The sequence below is a fragment of the Paramormyrops kingsleyae genome, chromosome 12 (assembly GCF_048594095.1).
Source record: "Paramormyrops kingsleyae isolate MSU_618 chromosome 12, PKINGS_0.4, whole genome shotgun sequence".
NCBI lineage: Eukaryota > Metazoa > Chordata > Actinopteri > Osteoglossiformes > Mormyridae > Paramormyrops > Paramormyrops kingsleyae.
Genome location: NC_132808.1, coordinates 17,409,220 through 17,426,242, shown reverse-complemented (window position 1 = coordinate 17,426,242; position 17,023 = coordinate 17,409,220). Strand labels below are relative to the sequence as shown.

The following is a 17,023-nucleotide window of genomic DNA, read 5'->3' as shown; positions in this document are numbered from 1 at the left end:
GTAGGCATTTGGACGCAGCATCATGTTTTTGGAAATCTGTTGTTTTACACAGAATGCGTCTGTATTTTGTAATGAATGTTCCTTTGGAAATGTGGTATCTCGCAAAAACACATCGTGGCCGTATAGACATATCCCATTACAAAAGAATGCTTCTGTAATAATTACAAACTCAATTTTGTAATAGTTATTAAGCCATAAACTAAAAATAACAAATGGATTTTTTTAAAAAGCTCTCTATACTTACTTTTGGTGTCTTTAATAAATTTTGAGAATAGAATATCTTTATCTTTTTTGGATTTTATGTATTCCTTTGCCTCCTGTATGGAACTGGGTACCATATTCCTTTGGCTTCTTCTGATGCTCAGTAGAATTAGTATGTTATTTGTCTGAAATGTACAACACCCAGACACATTTTTAAATCCAATTTCAAAGTGTACACTTCATGTAAGTGAATAATTATGACTACAAATTTAACTACATTGCATGAATTACATCAGTGGAACAAACAGGACATTACGGCCTGTATCGTGAAGCGAAATTTGTTGGTTAACTTGTAGGATTTAAAGAACCCCAGTTTACATGGACTTAATCTTTGTTCACATACATTTAGCCCAGGGTACCTCACATTCGACAATAAATGCTGCTCCGTCATACAGGTCCAGGTCATCATTATGTCAGATTAGCATCGGCTGCAGGTGAGAACCTGTAAAGACGTAGACGTCTTTCCAGTTACCAAACAGATTGAGTATTACATCATTCAGACTTAACGCATGAACACACTTAAACCAGCGTACATTGTCTGTTTGGTATCTCAAAAAGCTGCAGTGATGTGGCCTGCATGAGCCCCGGGTTGCTCAGGACCAGCCGTCTGATCCTGCTGTGGTCCTGCAGGATGGCAGCCCAGCGGTTCAGCCTCACAGAGAGCAGAGCTCCAAGCAGATGGCCTCCACGAGTCTGCTCAGGTCCGGTGCCTTGGCCCAGTAGGCAGCTGTTCAAAAAAATGCAGAAGTTAGGCTAAGTGTAACACAGCAGCAGAGAGTGCATGCCTGGAAATCTGTAATATCATTGTCTACACAAACGATTCACTCACCACTTCAGGCTTTCCTTCCCTGCGCACACTGACGTTTTCGAGTGGCTCCCTGAAGGAGCCGCTCCCTGTGCCTCGGTGGGTAGGAGACACGCTGCCTGTCTCTCTCCGGCAGGTTGTTCCAGAGAGAGACGATCCTGGCAACGTGACGCTCCGAGACACAGGGCTGGTGGCCCAGCCCCACCAGGTACCTCGCCAGCCTGACCACGTGGTCGTACCCCGGGGCTCCATCTGGGCCTCTGAATACCTGACAGGATGACAAAGGGAGTAAAGTGTGAGTGGAGTGAAAGAGAAGTTGCAAATTTCCTTTAAGTGAATAAATAAAAAATCAGTGAATCTAGGTTCTAATTTTCCAGTTTTGGGCTTACATCATCATCATCAGCGCCTGGAGTCACAATGCTGGGGCTCGGGTCCACGGGCAGCTCTGCATGAGCCGAGGGGACCACTGCCACGGTGGGTGAGGAGTGCAGAGTGAGAGGGCTGTCAGTGAAGGGCAAAGAGGAAATGGTGGTGTCATGTTCCTCTTCTGGCCCTGCCTTTTCAAAGCCCTCATCCTCTTAGCTCTCCAGGACATTGGGGATGCCTTCTGGAGTGTCAGGATCGTGGCTCTTTGGGCGGCCAGTGCCCTGGGGGAGGGGCGCAGAGTGAGCTCCCCACTGGGCTCAAAGCGGAAAACCGGTGCAGAGTCCATTCTGATAGGAATAGGAACAGATCAATAAATGCAAACATTTGTTGACCTAATGCAAGACATAATGAAAAAAAAGACATTGAAATATTGATATAATGCTTCCTGAAGAATTTTGGATCCACATACATGTACATCTCATCCATTTTTAAGTAAACAGGGCTGTGTTTACATTAAAAATTGCATTCTGAGCAATTACTGGAGAGAAGTATTATTAATGACACTGACTACATAACTTCTCTGTACGAAATATTTTTTATTACATTCTGAGCAGTCACTGACATGACTTATGGCTAATGATGCTGACTACATAACTTTTTAGGCAAAAAAAAAATAAATCGACAGTGAGGTGAATACACTGTGGTGCGCCTTTTCACAGCCCGCTTTTCGCAGATTCCACATTTTAAGACAATCGAATTAGCAGTTTCTCGGGCTCTTCTGTGAGTGCTGTGTAGGATGCGAAGCAAAAGAGCTTGACAGATGCGATGAGAACGTCCGTGCTGCTGTTGACTTCATTCATATAAACGCGCCGGTGGGTGGGTGGTATCGCGGCTCGGCCAATCGGTCGAGACCGTTCTGAAAACGGCACCGGCCAATGGAGATCCGAGACCGTTGAAACGTTCGTTCAGTATGTAATAGTGCATTAGCATTCACTATTCAGGTATTTATTTGAGAAAAGGGAACGCTGGCTGCAGCCCTTGACAAAAACGCATGCTTCTCCGGTGTGGTTAATTTCTGAGATTGACAGCGTGGATGCCAGTCTTCTTCGTATTTTTTTCTTGGCAAATGGAAACGCCTTAAGACTGCGTCTACACCGTTTGGAAGTATAAATATTCAATTGTGGTTGACAGCACGAAACAATAGAGGGTTCTTCTTTTCTTCCGTGTGATTAGTACCTTGATGCGTGTGTCGGTTGAGCCATATTTGTTGCACATTAACACGATTTTTTTTAGATGGGCAGTTCTCGGGACACCAGGAGGCATAGGCTGGAAAGCTGTGAGTAACCAAGAATTATTACTTTGAAAAAGTTGTATAATCTTGATCAGCAAAAGAAGAATCCACGAACAGAATTACCCAGAAATAGTATTTTGTGTTGGCACGAAACACTGCGATATGTCCATATAAAAATTTTCAAGCGTTGAGCAACAGGTGGCTCCGTGGCGCAATGGATAGCGCATTGGACTTCTAGTCAAGCACTTGAGGGGTGATTCAAAGGTTGTGGGTTCGAGTCCCACCGGAGTCGCATTTTGGTTGCTTTGAAAACCAAATCAGATTTATTTAAGTAATCTAGTGTTATGTTTAAACGAAACCTATGTAACCCACTGGAAAAAAACAAAGATCTATTACTCTGAACTGTCGGACAGAGGCGGAGTCAGACATTTTATACACCCGGGGCTTAGCATGCGGGGTAGTATTCATGTGGGATGTGGGATGCGGGGGGGGGGTTAGAAATGACTGAAAAACATGCTGTGAAGTTGAAGATTTATTAGGCTGTGACTCTACTAACCTATCAGAAGCTTCTTAAACTCAGAATGGAATCGTCTGGAGTTTTTTTATTAATTAAAGACACAATAAACTTAGTGTATATATATACTCCTAAATTTGATGAAAGTGATAAAAATAGACATCTCTCTCTCTCTCTTTATTCTGACATTTAACTAATTCAAAAGATATTTCAATATTTATTTATATAAAACAAAAAAGTTTACTCTAAATTGATGTTTAACAGTAAAAAAAATGTTTTTATGTTTTTTCCCTAAAGTGTATGTAAATATTTGGTTTCAACTGTGAATATACTGCTGTGTATTGAAATTCCTCTTGTTTTGCATAGAAATATATTGAACAACATACAAAGCATAATATATAAAATAACATTTACCTGAGTTTTTTCTTTGAAAGAATTAAGCCCCTTATGTCCATTGTTGTGTACATCAGTACATAACTGAAACCGATTTAGAGTGCTTTATTTAGCCGTGGAGGGTAACAACTGAAAATATGAAATAAACACACATGTAAGCTAAGACTCTCTAAAAAAACAGCATTGTTGTTCGGCTTTTCATTACGCCATTTCTTGATTCACTCGAATAGCAAGTAACGTAATATGGGTCAAGTGATCAGTTTGATATCTTTTGTCAGCGTCATATTTACATTATTTGTACAGTACGAATGATTTGCTTTGGTACCTGGTCAAACTTAAGCTCTCCTCTGTCTGCCTGTCTGCACTTCTCCTACAGCAAATTCGCAGGCAGCAGCTTCTCCCCCCTCGCTCAAAGCGTAAGTGCTGTGCTCAGTCGCCTAGTGCCTGAGCTCGGATCATACCAAAATTAGGGGGAATTTACGACTGTGCGCTATGTGCTTCGAATATTGTGTGTAGTTTTTGTTTTATACAGTTGTCAGTCAGGCATCTAACTATGAAATAAATTACACTCCAAAAGACCCTGGGCTTCTGAAACAACAACCCGGGCTTAAGCCCAGTAAACCACCCCCCCCCGCTCCGCCAATGCTCTCGGACATTTTATTATTTAAAATTACATTTTGTTAAATATGTAATAAAATCCATGTAATCCTAACAGCGGTAATTCAAATATTGAAAACTTCAAGCTAGTTAAGTCAAAAGACATAGATCAATGTAAAAGAATAAAAATGTTAATCTTCCGGATAGATAGATACCGGATTCTCACTATATGGCTATTCAGTCCTTTATGCAGGGGTATAACGCTGTGTGCGTCAGGATAATGGGGAAAAGCTGCTTTTAAAAAAACAAAAAAAAAACAACTTTGTTCATTTGTGTGTATGTGCGAGAGTTTAGTTTAATTTGGCGCCATCTGTAGAGAGACCAGATTTCTTCTCAATAATCAGGATGCAATATGGCAAAACTAACAGCAGAGGGCAGAAATACAGTGATCGGGAATTAATGTTCATCATTGGAGTCAGTTGGGGTTCTAGCTAGTATGGCGCCCTGGGCGAACCCCGTCCTTCAGCGCTTTCCCCATCCCCCCCAACAAAAAATATGCATCAATATCCAACCACCTGCCCCCCACCAGCAAAACAGCCAATTCATTCGGCACTGTATATATATATATACACACACACACACACACACACAATAAGATTAATAAATATCAAAAAGGAGTAACTAATGTAAATAGAAAAAAATTGTAATATATAAAGATAAAAAAGTTATACTAGCCTACAGCGCAAATTTCACATCACGATTTTTTTTTTTTTGGGGGGGGGGCGTCAGTGCTTATGGAACGCCATAATACTCAAAATGAAATTACATGTATATATGTATGTATATATGTACATATAACGAATAAATGATTGCAATAAAGTGTCTTCTGCGTATGATATAGATTGTACTTCGTAATAATGTTGTGATTTTAATTAGACTGTCGTTTTTAAATATTATTTAACAGAAAAAAGGCGATCACCTAAATAATTCTAATTTATATATAACAACGTTTCACACTTGTATTTCCTAACCAGGATTTTATTTCAAATTGCCTCTTTTCGTAATGAAGGGATGCTCTGTAAATCATTATGAAGGGGGCGGGACGGAACTTGTAATTGGATCAAGTGTTTCCTGAATGTTTCAACCTGGACATCAGGAAGGCATAGAGATCGTTTAGTTGTATGGTGCAGAGCTGGCGACGTGCCCGACTTGATGTGACCGTTGCATCCACACGAAGCATGTGGTCTAAAAATCCCGCAACATGGTTGAAAGTTATTCATCGATTTCCGTCTCTGTAAGTGCACTTATTCTGCTAAACACTTCATTTACATTCTCAGTCTCCATTACGAGGTCCTCTTATCATAAACTACATCCTTGTGTTTGCTCAGCTAATTTGCCCATCTAACTACTAATAGGCTACGTCCCCCATAGCTTCTCGTGACACTTCCTGCATGTGCTTGGCCAAATAATGGATCGCCAAGGAATAGCAAATCTCAAGTGCGGTCCCGCCCTAATCACAGTAATTGACAGAGTGCACCTTTATTATGAAAAGTGGAATTATGAAGTAAAAAGCTGGTTCATTCGGAACTCTCATTCGCAAATACATCAATTTTGGAAAGTGAACTTAGACTGTGCATCATTCGCTTTTCCTTCACTTTCCGGTAAAAAGTTTTCTACGTGACCTCTGTAGGTCAGGTGGCCAGGTCACGTGATGTGACACTATAAGTAATTTGATATATAATTTATATTATATTTATCTATATTATATTATTTATATTTTTATTTATATGTACACACATATATATATGGCATATGTGTGTGCGTGTATATATATACAGAGTATTACAGAATGTCCTGGACGACCACCCATGTCACCCCTACCTAAATCTGCCAGTAATATTAGGTGGATTTCCTGAAATCACAAAATAAGATCCAGTCAGCTTTTTCATATGCTCATCATATTTACAGTACAGCACTATGAGTGAGTATTTGATTTTCATCTTTTTTTGGATTATTAGTGGAGCCTTTGTCAGTTCACAGCTGGTTTTGCATTAAAAAGTGTTAGTAGCAAAATGTTTGGTGATGTTTTATTGAGTCAGCCATTCATTGGTCCAGAGCCTATCCAGGAAACAACAGGCACAAAATAGGGAATAACTTTCATCTGTGATACTAGCATTATGTTGAGTTTCTGTATTGCACACTTAAGTCCATGTGATGTGACTAATCCTTTCTGGATTGATCCTCTCTTGTGGCCATTAGATACAATGCTTTTAGAGTGGTTTGACTGGATGCCATTGTTCCGTACATTACAGAGTTTTTGAGGGACCACAAGTGTAGAATAGAATAGAGAGAGAGAAAAAAAGAGGTAGAGAGAGGGATGGGGGCAGGGGACATTAGCTGCATTGGATGACAGTCTGAGGGGGAGGGGGGTAGAGTATACATTGCAACACACATCCCGCTTGACTCTGCAGGGACAGAAACGCAAGCAGCAAAAGAGATAGTGAGAGACAGTGAAAGGTCACCTCGCTGCACGTAAACCTGAGAAGGTTTGCTTTAGCATAGTGAGCAACTTCGACCGAGGAGAGCAAGCAATGATTAAAGAAGACAAAGACTAAGCGTTGATTTTGTAGCTGTGTCAGCAGCATTATTTTTCCCTCGCGTTCTTGCATGCACAATCATTAAGCCCTGTGAGTGTTTATTATATTTCGTGAAAGATTTTCAGGCGTGCTCATTTCCACTCCAATCTAAAAGTGCATCGGTGAGTCTTCAGGAGTTATCTATGGTCACCGTAGCAGATCAGGAAGAGGAAAGGAGATCCAGTCACCTCATTTACAAGGTAGGGACTTCCTCAGGCAGCCTCTCATGCCATCAAACTGCAGCATTTCCTTTTGCTATTTCTGCTTGGTACTAGGCATTGGTTTTCTGCCAGCAGTGCGATCTTGGAACTCTAGAGAAAACATGAACAGCTGTGGGATTGACTGTGTCACTGTATATGCGGGACAGTGCTTGTGTGTACATGACGGGAGGAATTATACATGGAATGGTGTGTGTGAGTTTATGCATGTGTCAGTATGTATATATGGTAGTATATGTGTACATAATGCACGGTTATGAAATTAATGACAGTAATAATTTAAAACATTCAAAGTAATAGTAATAAGTAATGATTAAAGTATTTATTATTTAAAACATTACTTAAGGGGGCATTTTGTTAAAATATGTGTTTGTCACATAGCAGGGATCAAGAGCAAGTAACTCTAGGTTTTCACAGAATAAACACTATTCTAAAGAACAGCTTATATATAATAATAATGTATGTGACCTCAGCTTGCAAATCAGTTGAACTGTACAATATCTATAGCTGCTGTTGCTGTTTATGTATATTACTGGACATATTGTTTATATATTCATACTGACGTATGAATCGGCCATAATGTTAAAACCACTGGCGGGTGAAGTGAATAACAGTAATTATGTCATTACAATGGCATATGTGAAGGGTGACGTTATACATTAGAGAAGTAAATAGTCATTTCTTGAAGCTGATGTGTTGAAAGCAGGAAAAATGGGCAATTGTAAGAGTGACTTTGATAAGGGCCAAACTGGGATGGATAGAAAACTGGGTATCTACAAAACGGCAGGTCTTGTGGGATGTTCCCAGTATGCATTGGTTAGTATCTACCAAAAGTGGCCCAAGGAAGGTCAACCGGTGAACCGGCGATGGGCTCATGCACGGCTAAGGCTCACTGATGCACGTGGGCTAGTCTGTCTGATCCGATCTCATAGAAGAGCTACTGTAGCACAAATTGCTGGAAAAGTTCATGATAGAAAGGTGATACAACGCGCACAGCCCATCGCCAAAAGCACCTATATTGGGCAGATAGGCATCAGAACTGGACCACAGAGCAATGGGAAGAAGTTGCACTGTGACATCATGTGGATGGCTGGGTGCTCGGGCGTCATTTACCTGGGGAGCAGATGGCACCAGGATGCACTATGGGATGAAGGCAAGCTGGAGGCAGTGTGATGCTCTGGGTAATGTTCTGCTGGGAAGCCTTGGCCTTCATGTGGATGTTGCTTTCAGACTTACCACCTGCCTAAGCACTGTTGTAGACCAAGCACATCCTGTCATGGCAACACTATTCCTCGATGGCAGTGGCCTCTTTTAGCAGGATGCGCCCAGCCACACTGCAAAAACTGTTCAGGAATGGTTTGAGGAGCATGGACAAAGGAGCTCAAGGTGTTGACTTGGCCTCCAAATCCCCCAGATCTCAGATCAGATCTCAGTCTGATCGAGCATCAGTGGAATGTGCCAGACAAACAACTCTGATACGTGGAGGCCCCACCTGACAATTTCCAGGGCTTAAAGGATCTGCTGCTAACGTCTTAGTGCCAGATAAGTCAGGACACCTTCATGGGTTTTGTGGAGTCCGTGCCTCAGTGGGTCAGAGTTATTTTGGAGGCACGAGAGGGACCTACACAACATTAGGCAGGTGGTATCTATCTATCTTTACAAAATTACAAAATTTTTTTTAAATATCTGACTTTTTAAAATCTGTAGTATTATTCTTGTATTTAGTTATATAAGGTAAGCACACTGATAAGTATAGCAGCTGTTACTATTCAAAAGACAGATAGCGATATGGAAAAATATCTGTCGATGCATCTATTTACATTGCAATGCAGCGCTGTGCCTCAAACTCTCCCGGAGCTACAGATGGAGGTGGTCAGTCTGCCGGCTGTGTCCCGCGTGGCGATCTGCGGCGGCACCCACGGCAACGAGATGACGGGCGTGTTCCTGGTGAAGGAACTGCAGAAGAGGAAGAGGAAGGAGGAAGGGGCAGAGGCTCCCGACATCCTCCCGGTGATATCCAACCCGCGAGCTGTCCAGCGGTGTCAGCGATATATAGAGACAGACCTCAACCGCTGCTTCACTACTGCCACCCTCAGGTCAGAGGTGTACAATGGAGGTGATGTGGTGATGGAGATGAAGACGATGATGACAAAGCCTCTTAATAAGATGACAATGGCAGTGTTAACCAGTAATATTATTAATAAGTATGATTATGAGAAGACATGACACAGGCACAGAGAGATAATATTTGGCTCTAATATTTAACATTTAACATGACTCATACTTGCAGTGTTCCAGTGTCAGACGGGACCCCGTATGAGATTCAGCGAGCGCAGGAGCTGAACGTTTTCCTGGGCCCTAAGGGCAGCGTTAAGTCTGTGGACCTGGTGTGCGACCTGCACAACACCACTGCCAACATGGGCCTGTGTCTCATCTCGTACTCCGAATGCGACTGGATCTCTCTGCACATCTGTAGACACCTGCAGGTGGGGGGGGGGGGTTGTTTTTTGATTCTGGGAATTCAGAAGGTCCAGCTAGACAATAATCTACATGGGCTTTTCCCGTTTAGCTGCAGAATAAAAAATAATCGATTTTTCATTTACCACTATTTGCTTATCTGGCCTGTGAAAGTTATAGCGACAAATATTATGTCACAAATTCTTGCTGAAATAAACTATGTGAAATGTACTACAGGGGTTAACTGGGATTGTGGCTGGACTGAGCCATTTTGTGTTTTCTCAGAAGGAAATGCCGTCCGTCCCTGTGAGGTATATCCACTATGATGTTCCTCTCTCTGAAGCCTATTCTCTGGAGTCAGTGGGCAAGCATGGCTTTGGTGAGATTTGGTGACCATTGATGACGTGCACTTTACATGAAAGCACCATTTAGAATGAGAACCCAGGCTCCGCTTGCATGGACTCTATAGATCATCAATATCTTCAGTGATTCATCCCAGAATTGCCTAAAAGTCATTATCTGCCATTGGCATTTTGCTGTGTCCCGTCCTGTCTTTATATTTTTATATATATATATATGGATAAGACTTTGATCCACCTCTATAGTACCCATGTCACTGGATGGTGGGAAATATGGTGCGGAATAGAAATCAAGAGGAAGGAGGTTAAAGAGTTTTCCTTTCCTCCAGCTATGGAGGTTGGTCCACAGCCCCATGGGGTCGTCAGGGCAGACGTCTGGGGCACCATGACGGAGGGGGTCCGCCTTGTACTGGACTGGATCAAGCGCTTTAACTCAGGTATAGAGATGCATTCATTAAGTTGTAAGCTCTATGTTTCCAGCCATTCTTTTTCTATGTATTGGGGCCTTTATCATGTTGCTTACTGGGACGGCATGGTTGGGGCAGCAGGCAGCACCGTTTACTTCTGTAACTGAATAGGTGGCAGCTAACAGGATATTAGCTTTATATATATATATATAAATTCTATATACCCATGTACCTTTTGCCCTTTGGGGTATGTAGGTTGTTGCCATGAAAATATAACGGTAATATGTATGGATTTCCTTATCATGTAGAGTTCAAGGAACCTGCCATTATATTTACAATAGTAATTTTCTAGGTTTTTTGTGTGTAATCTTTTTTAGGACCTATTGTAATCGGGTATTCTTGATTTTGCTCTGGGTTTTTTTTACCCTAAGTTCTGATCATCATTGTTGTAAGAGGGTCACCATTTCCTGCTCCCCATCGTCACACTGGAGTAGGGGTGTTAAAATCACGGCCCTCAAGGTCCGAGCACTGCTGATTTTCCAGCCTTCCTTTACCCGTGAAACTTCTGACCAATCAGAATCAGTAATCATTAAACTGCTGGTGCGATGTTAAACTATCTGGGAGAACTGAAAACAAGGCCTGGATTTGGATTTGAGGGCCAGATTTGAAGAGCCCTACACTAGAATGAGGTTCTTTACACTGACCTGGAAAGGCCTTCAATTTAGCTTCCCTTCCTCTATGTTCCTTTAAGGTCTTATTATATACCCAGTACATGGGCCTGTATTAATTAAAGCCTCAATACTGAACTATATTGCTCTCTTAATCTGATTCTTAGAACTTTGAAGACATAAATGAATGTCTGCATTGCTCCAGCTGCATTACCTCTGCAGGTGTCCAGTTTGATGACAAAGTGATGGAAATCTACACCTTGGTGAAGACCATTGATTACCCCAGAGATCCAGAGACCCAGATGATCACAGCAACGATCCACCCCCAACTCCAGGTACAGGCTGTGCATGCTGGACCTCTCCAGCCTGCCCTAGTGGACATTTATATGTACTGATATGTGAACAAATTGCTCTCAGTATTTTTCTCTATCATGCCACAGGACCACGACTTTTGCCTGCTTCACCAAGGCGATCCCTTGTTCCTGACATTCTCGGGAAACACAGAGTATTACAGAGGCGAGGAACCTCTATATCCTTTCTTCGTAAACGAGTCTGCATACTATGAGAAAGGAATTGCTTTCTTACTAGCCCGGAAGAAAAAAGTGAACATTCCATCTGTTCGGGTGATGACAAGGGAAAGCGTGTGAATGAAGGACCGAAACTACGGAATGACTACACACGAGTTAGCAGCTGGCAATAAAAATGAGCACTGCACGGGTAAAACCATCACATCGCATCTCATAAACAATCTCAGGAATGTCAGTGTTCTGGACAAACCTGAATAAGCCTTCATTTAACTTTTCTTCCTTTATATGACGGAGAATGTGCTAAGAGCTAGTTATATGCCCAGTATATCTGTGCCTGTTATAATTACAGCCTCAATCCTGAACTATTTTGCACTCTTAATCTGATTTTTTTCCTGTCTACCCTACATTAATCTCCTAGGCCAGCTAGGAGTATACCGGTCTGTTTCTTATTAAAACAGCTTAGTAATCCTACACCACCTGCAAGCAAATCCACTGCCAGCAGGTGGCAGACACACCCAGAACAAGAACAACGTTTTATTTCGGTGATATACACAGACATAGACTTCTTTATCATTTAGCCCACTTTCACACATACCTCAATCAACTTCATATTTTTTGGGTGACAGAGGGACTAAATAAAGTACAAGACATATCACTACTAATAAATAGTTCTGTTTAATACTGTGCTTCCACATAATACAACTGTGAAGTCACATTCTGCTTTTCTTTTTGTGCTTTATTTTATATTACTATTGTTCTGAAATTCAATTAAAAACTATATTTAAAGCTCTCATCTTCTGTTCAGCATTCTGCATCACATCTGAATACGCCGTAACAATAAGCTTCCAAAAACAACTTGCATTTCTGGAGACGTTGTACTGTGTGTTAAGCTACAGTTACATCAGGCTCATCAAGCTAATTACATTCCGGTCAGTTCTGCGACGACTTCATAAATCATAAAATAATGCTGCAGAGAAGAAAAAAAAAAGCTTGATCAAGTCAAAACTTTTAACCTAAGAAAATACATGAAAAAAAAATGTGAAGCAGAAGCCATAATATATTTTCATAAAATAAGCACAAGCAAAACCGTGAACCACAGCTAATAAGTTACCACAACAAGTTAAAGCCAATGTTACTCAGAGCGGCAAAACGAGCCACACAGCAAATCATCATACCACAAACAGAAGGACATTTCAACAAGGATTAGCTGGGTGCAATTAAAAGCACACAAAAGCAGGTTTCGTTGGGCTAGATTTTAGCATACCTAAGCTACCCCCTGGCTAAAACTTGCTTGCACCTGCCTACCTGAAACACACAAAAGGCTCAGACACTAAACAAATTCATAATGACAAATAACTAACTCGAGCAACTACAGGTCTGGCGAGAAAATCACTACATGGGCTTTTCAAGTGCAAATATTTTGGTCGTTCGTTCAGGAAGATTTTTAACGGTCTCTGGCTACAGTTGCAGGAAGATTTATCTCTCTCTAAAATAATGTAGTTGGGGCTGTTTAAGATGCTTTCACTCTACCTGGAAATGCAGTCTTGTGACACGGGTTATGATGGTGGCTTTGTGCCTTTTCACCAGTGATTGTGTTGTGCCACGGGTTACGATGGTGGCTTTGTGCCTTTTCACCAGTGATCGTGTGGTATTATGACATTATGATCTAGGAACTTATCATGGCTCATTACACTCCCAGCCATATGGAAATAAATGTGTACAGCCCCATACAGCTACATGAGTTGTCATGTTTGATTGATCGTGACCATGTTTTACCATGCCATCCTGTAAGCGGTCATCTTGTAGAGGTTACGACCACATGCTGCTATGCCACTCTGTAGGCGGTCATGCGATAGTAGCTCTGTCCGTGACTGCGAGCCGCCCACACCAGCAAGGCAGCGGCCATCATGTGCAGGGGGCAGGAGATGAGCGCCAGGTACAGAGACCAACCCAGATTCCCATCGACTCCATCCGGCAGGACTGACACCCGGTGCAGGAGATCCATCCCCGCCAGGTAGCAGCACACGGTGGCCAGAGTGCAAATGCCTGCGAGGGGCAGGAAGCAGAGAGTGGAAGACATGTGAGACGTCACTAATCTCGTGGTCAGGGGCAAACATTTACAGAAAAAAAAAAAATCCATGCAGTACTTTTTACCGGCCAGCAGGTGGAGCACTCCAATGCCCAGGAGCGGCGTTAGGCTCCGACACAGACAGGCACAAATTCCGATCATGCCTCCTAGGACCACCAGGCCCAGTGACACCAGTGGCAATAAAAACTGACACCGCCATAGATCTGTATAGAGAAGAATGTGCAGTAACGTTATCCAGTGTTAGGGCTCACCAGAAAGGAAAGGGCAAAACCAGCGCTGTTGACCCTACTCACATGTGCGGACCAGGTCCTCTCCGCTGTTGTGGTTTCCTGGTTCTCTGTACTTGGGCATGAACTGTTGGGGCAGTGTGAAACTTACACACTCTGTCACCATCTTTGGATCTGTGAAAGGGGGAAGGATGTGCAGTGGAAGAAAATCAAGTCGTCTATGAGCTACAGAATGGGGAAAAAGTTGTTGTCAAGATCAAAAGATGGATAAAGGCTGGAATCCACTCAGGTTAATGATTCCCTAGAGAAACAAATTGAAACTAGTTTAGTATTTTACTGTAAAGTAAATCATCATATTTTAGGTGTAAAGTACGAGTGCAGCAAAGTGTGTGCGTGAATACATTGTGGCTAGCCTCCTGCATGTTACACCAGTGTGAGTATGGGAGCTCACGTGTGACCGCTTGGCCCTTACCGGGCTCCTTGTACCAATGGGAATGGGTTGGCACCAACACGCAACGCCACCAAAGTCCCATTGTGCCGTTGAGGCGGAAGAGCGTGTCGCTGTAGGTTTTCTCGTCGAAATCGCTGCTCATAAACTCTTCCTGCATGGCCCGCAGCTCCGAAGCGTTGGCCTCCCCCATGGCTGGCGGACTCCGATACTGGTACCAGTGCTGTGTGCCTACTGCCACTGACAGATACACGGTGGCCAGGATGCTGAGGACAGAGCCGATCACTAGGGCCGTGGCGTAGCGGTTGTCCACCATTGCTGGCGATGAAGGCTGCGCACGCTGATAGTAATGGGGGGTGCGGAGGTGGCACTACATGATAAGACCGGAGTGTCTGCGTAAATCCGCAGGAAGCTGCGTCTCCGATCTGCCCGGCATCAGACTCAACCAGCTAGGGTTAAATGAAATATTTGATACAAAATTGGTTAATATTGCATGATTTTACAATATCCGTCATTAACAAAAAAAACAAAACAAAACAAACAAATAGAAACGCCCTTTCGAAATTAATATCGCTTTATTAAATGTGGCCACTATGCGGTGTAGGCTGCGTATCTGTAATACCTACGTTTTTGCAAAACGTTGATAGTATAGATATGAAATATTTTTATACATTTACATTATTATAAGGATTATCAGTGAGCATCCTTATTATACAACAGCGTTTAAATGATCGATCAATGAGGAGAAACTGGACCTATTATAATAATTACTGTTCATCTTCTGCAGCCGCGTTTACCCTGTTTACCGTCCGCGTTACCGGTTCGCACCTTCCGACGACTCCGGTCGGCTTTTCCTGCTCCGCTTCGCCCGCCCCGGTGCTCTTGTCAGTGCAGTGGCCGCCGCCGGTGACCGTGGCAAAAACAAATATATAAAATCATGCACGAAATAAATATCGAACACTGCGCATGATCGACAGAAATGCTGCTTGTAACAATCTTTACAGAGATTCGCTTATAAGATCCCCTTCCTCCACAACATCGTATTTTTAAAATATTACTACATCTTAATAAGTACTTTCCTAACTGCAATATGCAATTTATCGGAATACGGATGACACTCGGAATTATGTGAATTATTATTCCCTTTTACGTTTTCCTTCGGATAAGCCGTTCCCACTGAATGATGGGATATGTAGTTTTTAAAAAGCTTTTACCGCACTGATGCGGACATTTGATCTGTTGTCAGTATGACAAAAATAATTAACATACTATTATTTAGATAAATAGAAAGTAAAACAGAACACTGAGCTGGTGTTAGGTAACTTCTGTAGACTTTCTTGTTCTTTTACCGTTTACTCAACTACTCTTGTGGCAGATGAGAATTTTAAAACTGAGTTTTAAGTGGTACGCTATATAAGATATATTATATTACGGAAATCAAATGTCATCACGTTTCTCGGTGGTGGTTTGTTTTACGTGTTTTTGATAATATCGAGAGACAAAAAAAAGAGGGATATTTTAAAGGTTGACAGAGCGCTTAATGTGTCTAAGCCTGCAATTTCAAAGTTTCGAAAAATAAGGATGTCATGAGCAGGAACTGCACCAATGAAAGCTTACTGTAAAACACGCACCTGCCGATCGTGCCGCGCAGGCAGGCTTATCTGCATTATTATCTGTCTGCACATCGCCGCCCCGCCCGGAGACAGACTGACGACGGCTTCACGGGACGCTGAAGGAAGTAGTACGGAATGAGACAGAGGAATTTGAACTTTCGATGTCCTGTGACTTTTATTATTGCTATTGATGTCTGGCCAGAAATGTCATGAGACTAACATGTTATAGGCGTAAATTATGGGGGCTTGTGACCCCCCAATAATCAGAACCGGCCACTACAACCTCCCCTGAATAATCATATAATCATATTTGAATGGGTAGGGACCTCCAACCCCCAATGTTGAATTCAAAGTTATGCCCTTGCAACTATTTATTTTTCTTAATTTTACTGTTTTTTTTTTCCATTTATATTAGTATAAATACAGGGACGTCAGAATTCTTTAATTTTCACATTTCACATCTTACTGCATGATTTGGGGTGGGCGGTACACCGATGCCAGTAAACGTTTCACTTTACAGACGTCCCACTTGTCCCGGAAGTTCCGGGAGTCAACAACAACAACAACAAATTTATTTTTGTATAGCGCATTATCACAACATTACATTGTCCCAAAGCACTTTACAGCATCCCCACCCAAAGCCCCCAGTGAGTAAGCCATAGGCGACATTGGCAAGGAAAAACTCCCCAGAAGGAAGAAACCTTGGGAGGGACCAGACTCAAAGAGGGAGGGAGAGTCAAATACAGTTAAATACACCCTGATGTTGACGGCCATCTGTGGTTGATAGCGGCTCCCTGGTTCTCCTTCTCCAAAGATACTAGTTAAGCTCTCGCTCTAAAAAAATAAAAATGTACAATTGCGTATAATCTCACCTGCGTCAGGGATCGATCGAGCGGCTGTCAACATGCGGGAGACTTTCCTAACTTCCGGGAGACGTGTGACATCTACGTTGTACTTTCGTAGCTGTGGTCCTTAATGCTTTTGTTTGTGTGGTTTTATGTTCCCTGATACAGTGTGGCTCACAGCTACCATGTCTTTTGGTACAGCAGAACAGATCATTCATCTTGATGCTTTTTGCAAAATAAATGCTGTTGATACTTGCCCTTGTCTCCCTAAATGAAAACGATACATTCCATGTATTAATATA

At 42.3% G+C, this 17,023-nt stretch overlaps 2 protein-coding genes, 1 long non-coding RNA gene and 1 other non-coding gene across 15 annotated transcripts; 2 read left to right on the top strand and 2 right to left on the bottom strand.

Annotated features, from left to right (window-relative positions):
• Window positions 1–1,209: 1,209 nt before the first annotated feature.
• Window positions 1,210–4,031, bottom strand: LOC111834704 (uncharacterized). The gene is made up of 3 exons (XR_002836062.2): window positions 3,956–4,031; window positions 1,456–1,779; window positions 1,210–1,334 (listed from the first exon to the last, which is right to left on the bottom strand). It is a non-coding gene; the product is annotated as an uncharacterized lncRNA (long non-coding RNA).
• Window positions 2,334–12,292, top strand: LOC111834701 (N-acyl-aromatic-L-amino acid amidohydrolase (carboxylate-forming) B-like). Of its 8 annotated transcripts, none has more exons than XM_023794279.2 (9): window positions 2,334–2,433; window positions 2,726–2,768; window positions 6,942–7,063; window positions 8,945–9,177; window positions 9,372–9,567; window positions 9,824–9,917; window positions 10,227–10,334; window positions 11,195–11,307; window positions 11,413–12,292. In XM_023794279.2, the coding sequence occupies exons 2-9, from the start codon at window positions 2,726–2,728 to the stop codon at window positions 11,617–11,619; spliced, it is 1,116 nt and encodes a 371-aa protein (XP_023650047.1). In that variant the 5' UTR covers window positions 2,334–2,433; the 3' UTR covers window positions 11,620–12,292. The 8 variants fall into 8 exon arrangements, with proteins under 8 accessions (XP_023650047.1, XP_023650044.1, XP_023650052.1 ...); XM_023794276.2 differs by adding an exon at window positions 4,007–5,521 and having other exon boundaries at window positions 2,344–2,768; window positions 6,979–7,063; XM_023794275.2 differs by having other exon boundaries at window positions 2,361–2,433; window positions 2,726–5,521; window positions 6,979–7,063.
• trnar-ucu (transfer RNA arginine (anticodon UCU)) lies at window positions 2,924–3,015 on the top strand. Its single transcript is given in 2 exon segments — window positions 2,924–2,960; window positions 2,980–3,015. It is a non-coding gene; the product is annotated as a tRNA-Arg (tRNA).
• LOC111834702 (claudin domain-containing protein 1-like) lies at window positions 12,156–16,817 on the bottom strand. 5 transcript variants are annotated; one of them, XM_072697592.1, is made up of 7 exons: window positions 16,749–16,817; window positions 15,092–15,992; window positions 14,288–14,712; window positions 13,882–13,989; window positions 13,647–13,791; window positions 13,276–13,545; window positions 12,156–12,466 (listed from the first exon to the last, which is right to left on the bottom strand). In XM_072697592.1, the coding sequence occupies exons 3-7, from the start codon at window positions 14,577–14,579 to the stop codon at window positions 12,454–12,456; spliced, it is 828 nt and encodes a 275-aa protein (XP_072553693.1). In that variant the 5' UTR covers window positions 14,580–14,712; window positions 15,092–15,992; window positions 16,749–16,817; the 3' UTR covers window positions 12,156–12,453. The 5 variants fall into 5 exon arrangements, with proteins under 5 accessions (XP_072553693.1, XP_072553692.1, XP_023650057.1 ...); XM_072697591.1 differs by having other exon boundaries at window positions 15,092–16,762; XM_023794289.2 differs by having other exon boundaries at window positions 13,450–13,545; window positions 15,092–16,760.
• Between the last annotated feature and the right edge of the window lie 206 nt (window positions 16,818–17,023).

Bases quoted from the DNA above. Each gene is read 5' to 3' on its own strand.
- LOC111834701 (XM_023794276.2), top strand. From the start codon at position 5,409: ATGGTGCAGAGCTGGCGACGTGCCCGACTTGATGTGACCGTTGCATCC. The intron at 10,335-11,194 runs GTATAGAGATGC...TTACCTCTGCAG, and splicing joins GATCAAGCGCTTTAACTCAG to GTGTCCAGTTTGATGACAAA. The intron at 11,308-11,412 runs GTACAGGCTGTG...ATCATGCCACAG, and splicing joins CGATCCACCCCCAACTCCAG to GACCACGACTTTTGCCTGCT.
- LOC111834702 (XM_072697592.1), bottom strand. From the start codon at position 14,579: ATGGTGGACAACCGCTACGCCACGGCCCTAGTGATCGGCTCTGTCCTC. The intron at 13,792-13,881 runs GTGAGTAGGGTC...TTCTCTATACAG, and splicing joins AGAGGACCTGGTCCGCACAT to ATCTATGGCGGTGTCAGTTT. The intron at 13,546-13,646 runs GTACTGCATGGA...TGCCCCTCGCAG, and splicing joins CACCTGCTGGCCGGTAAAAA to GCATTTGCACTCTGGCCACC.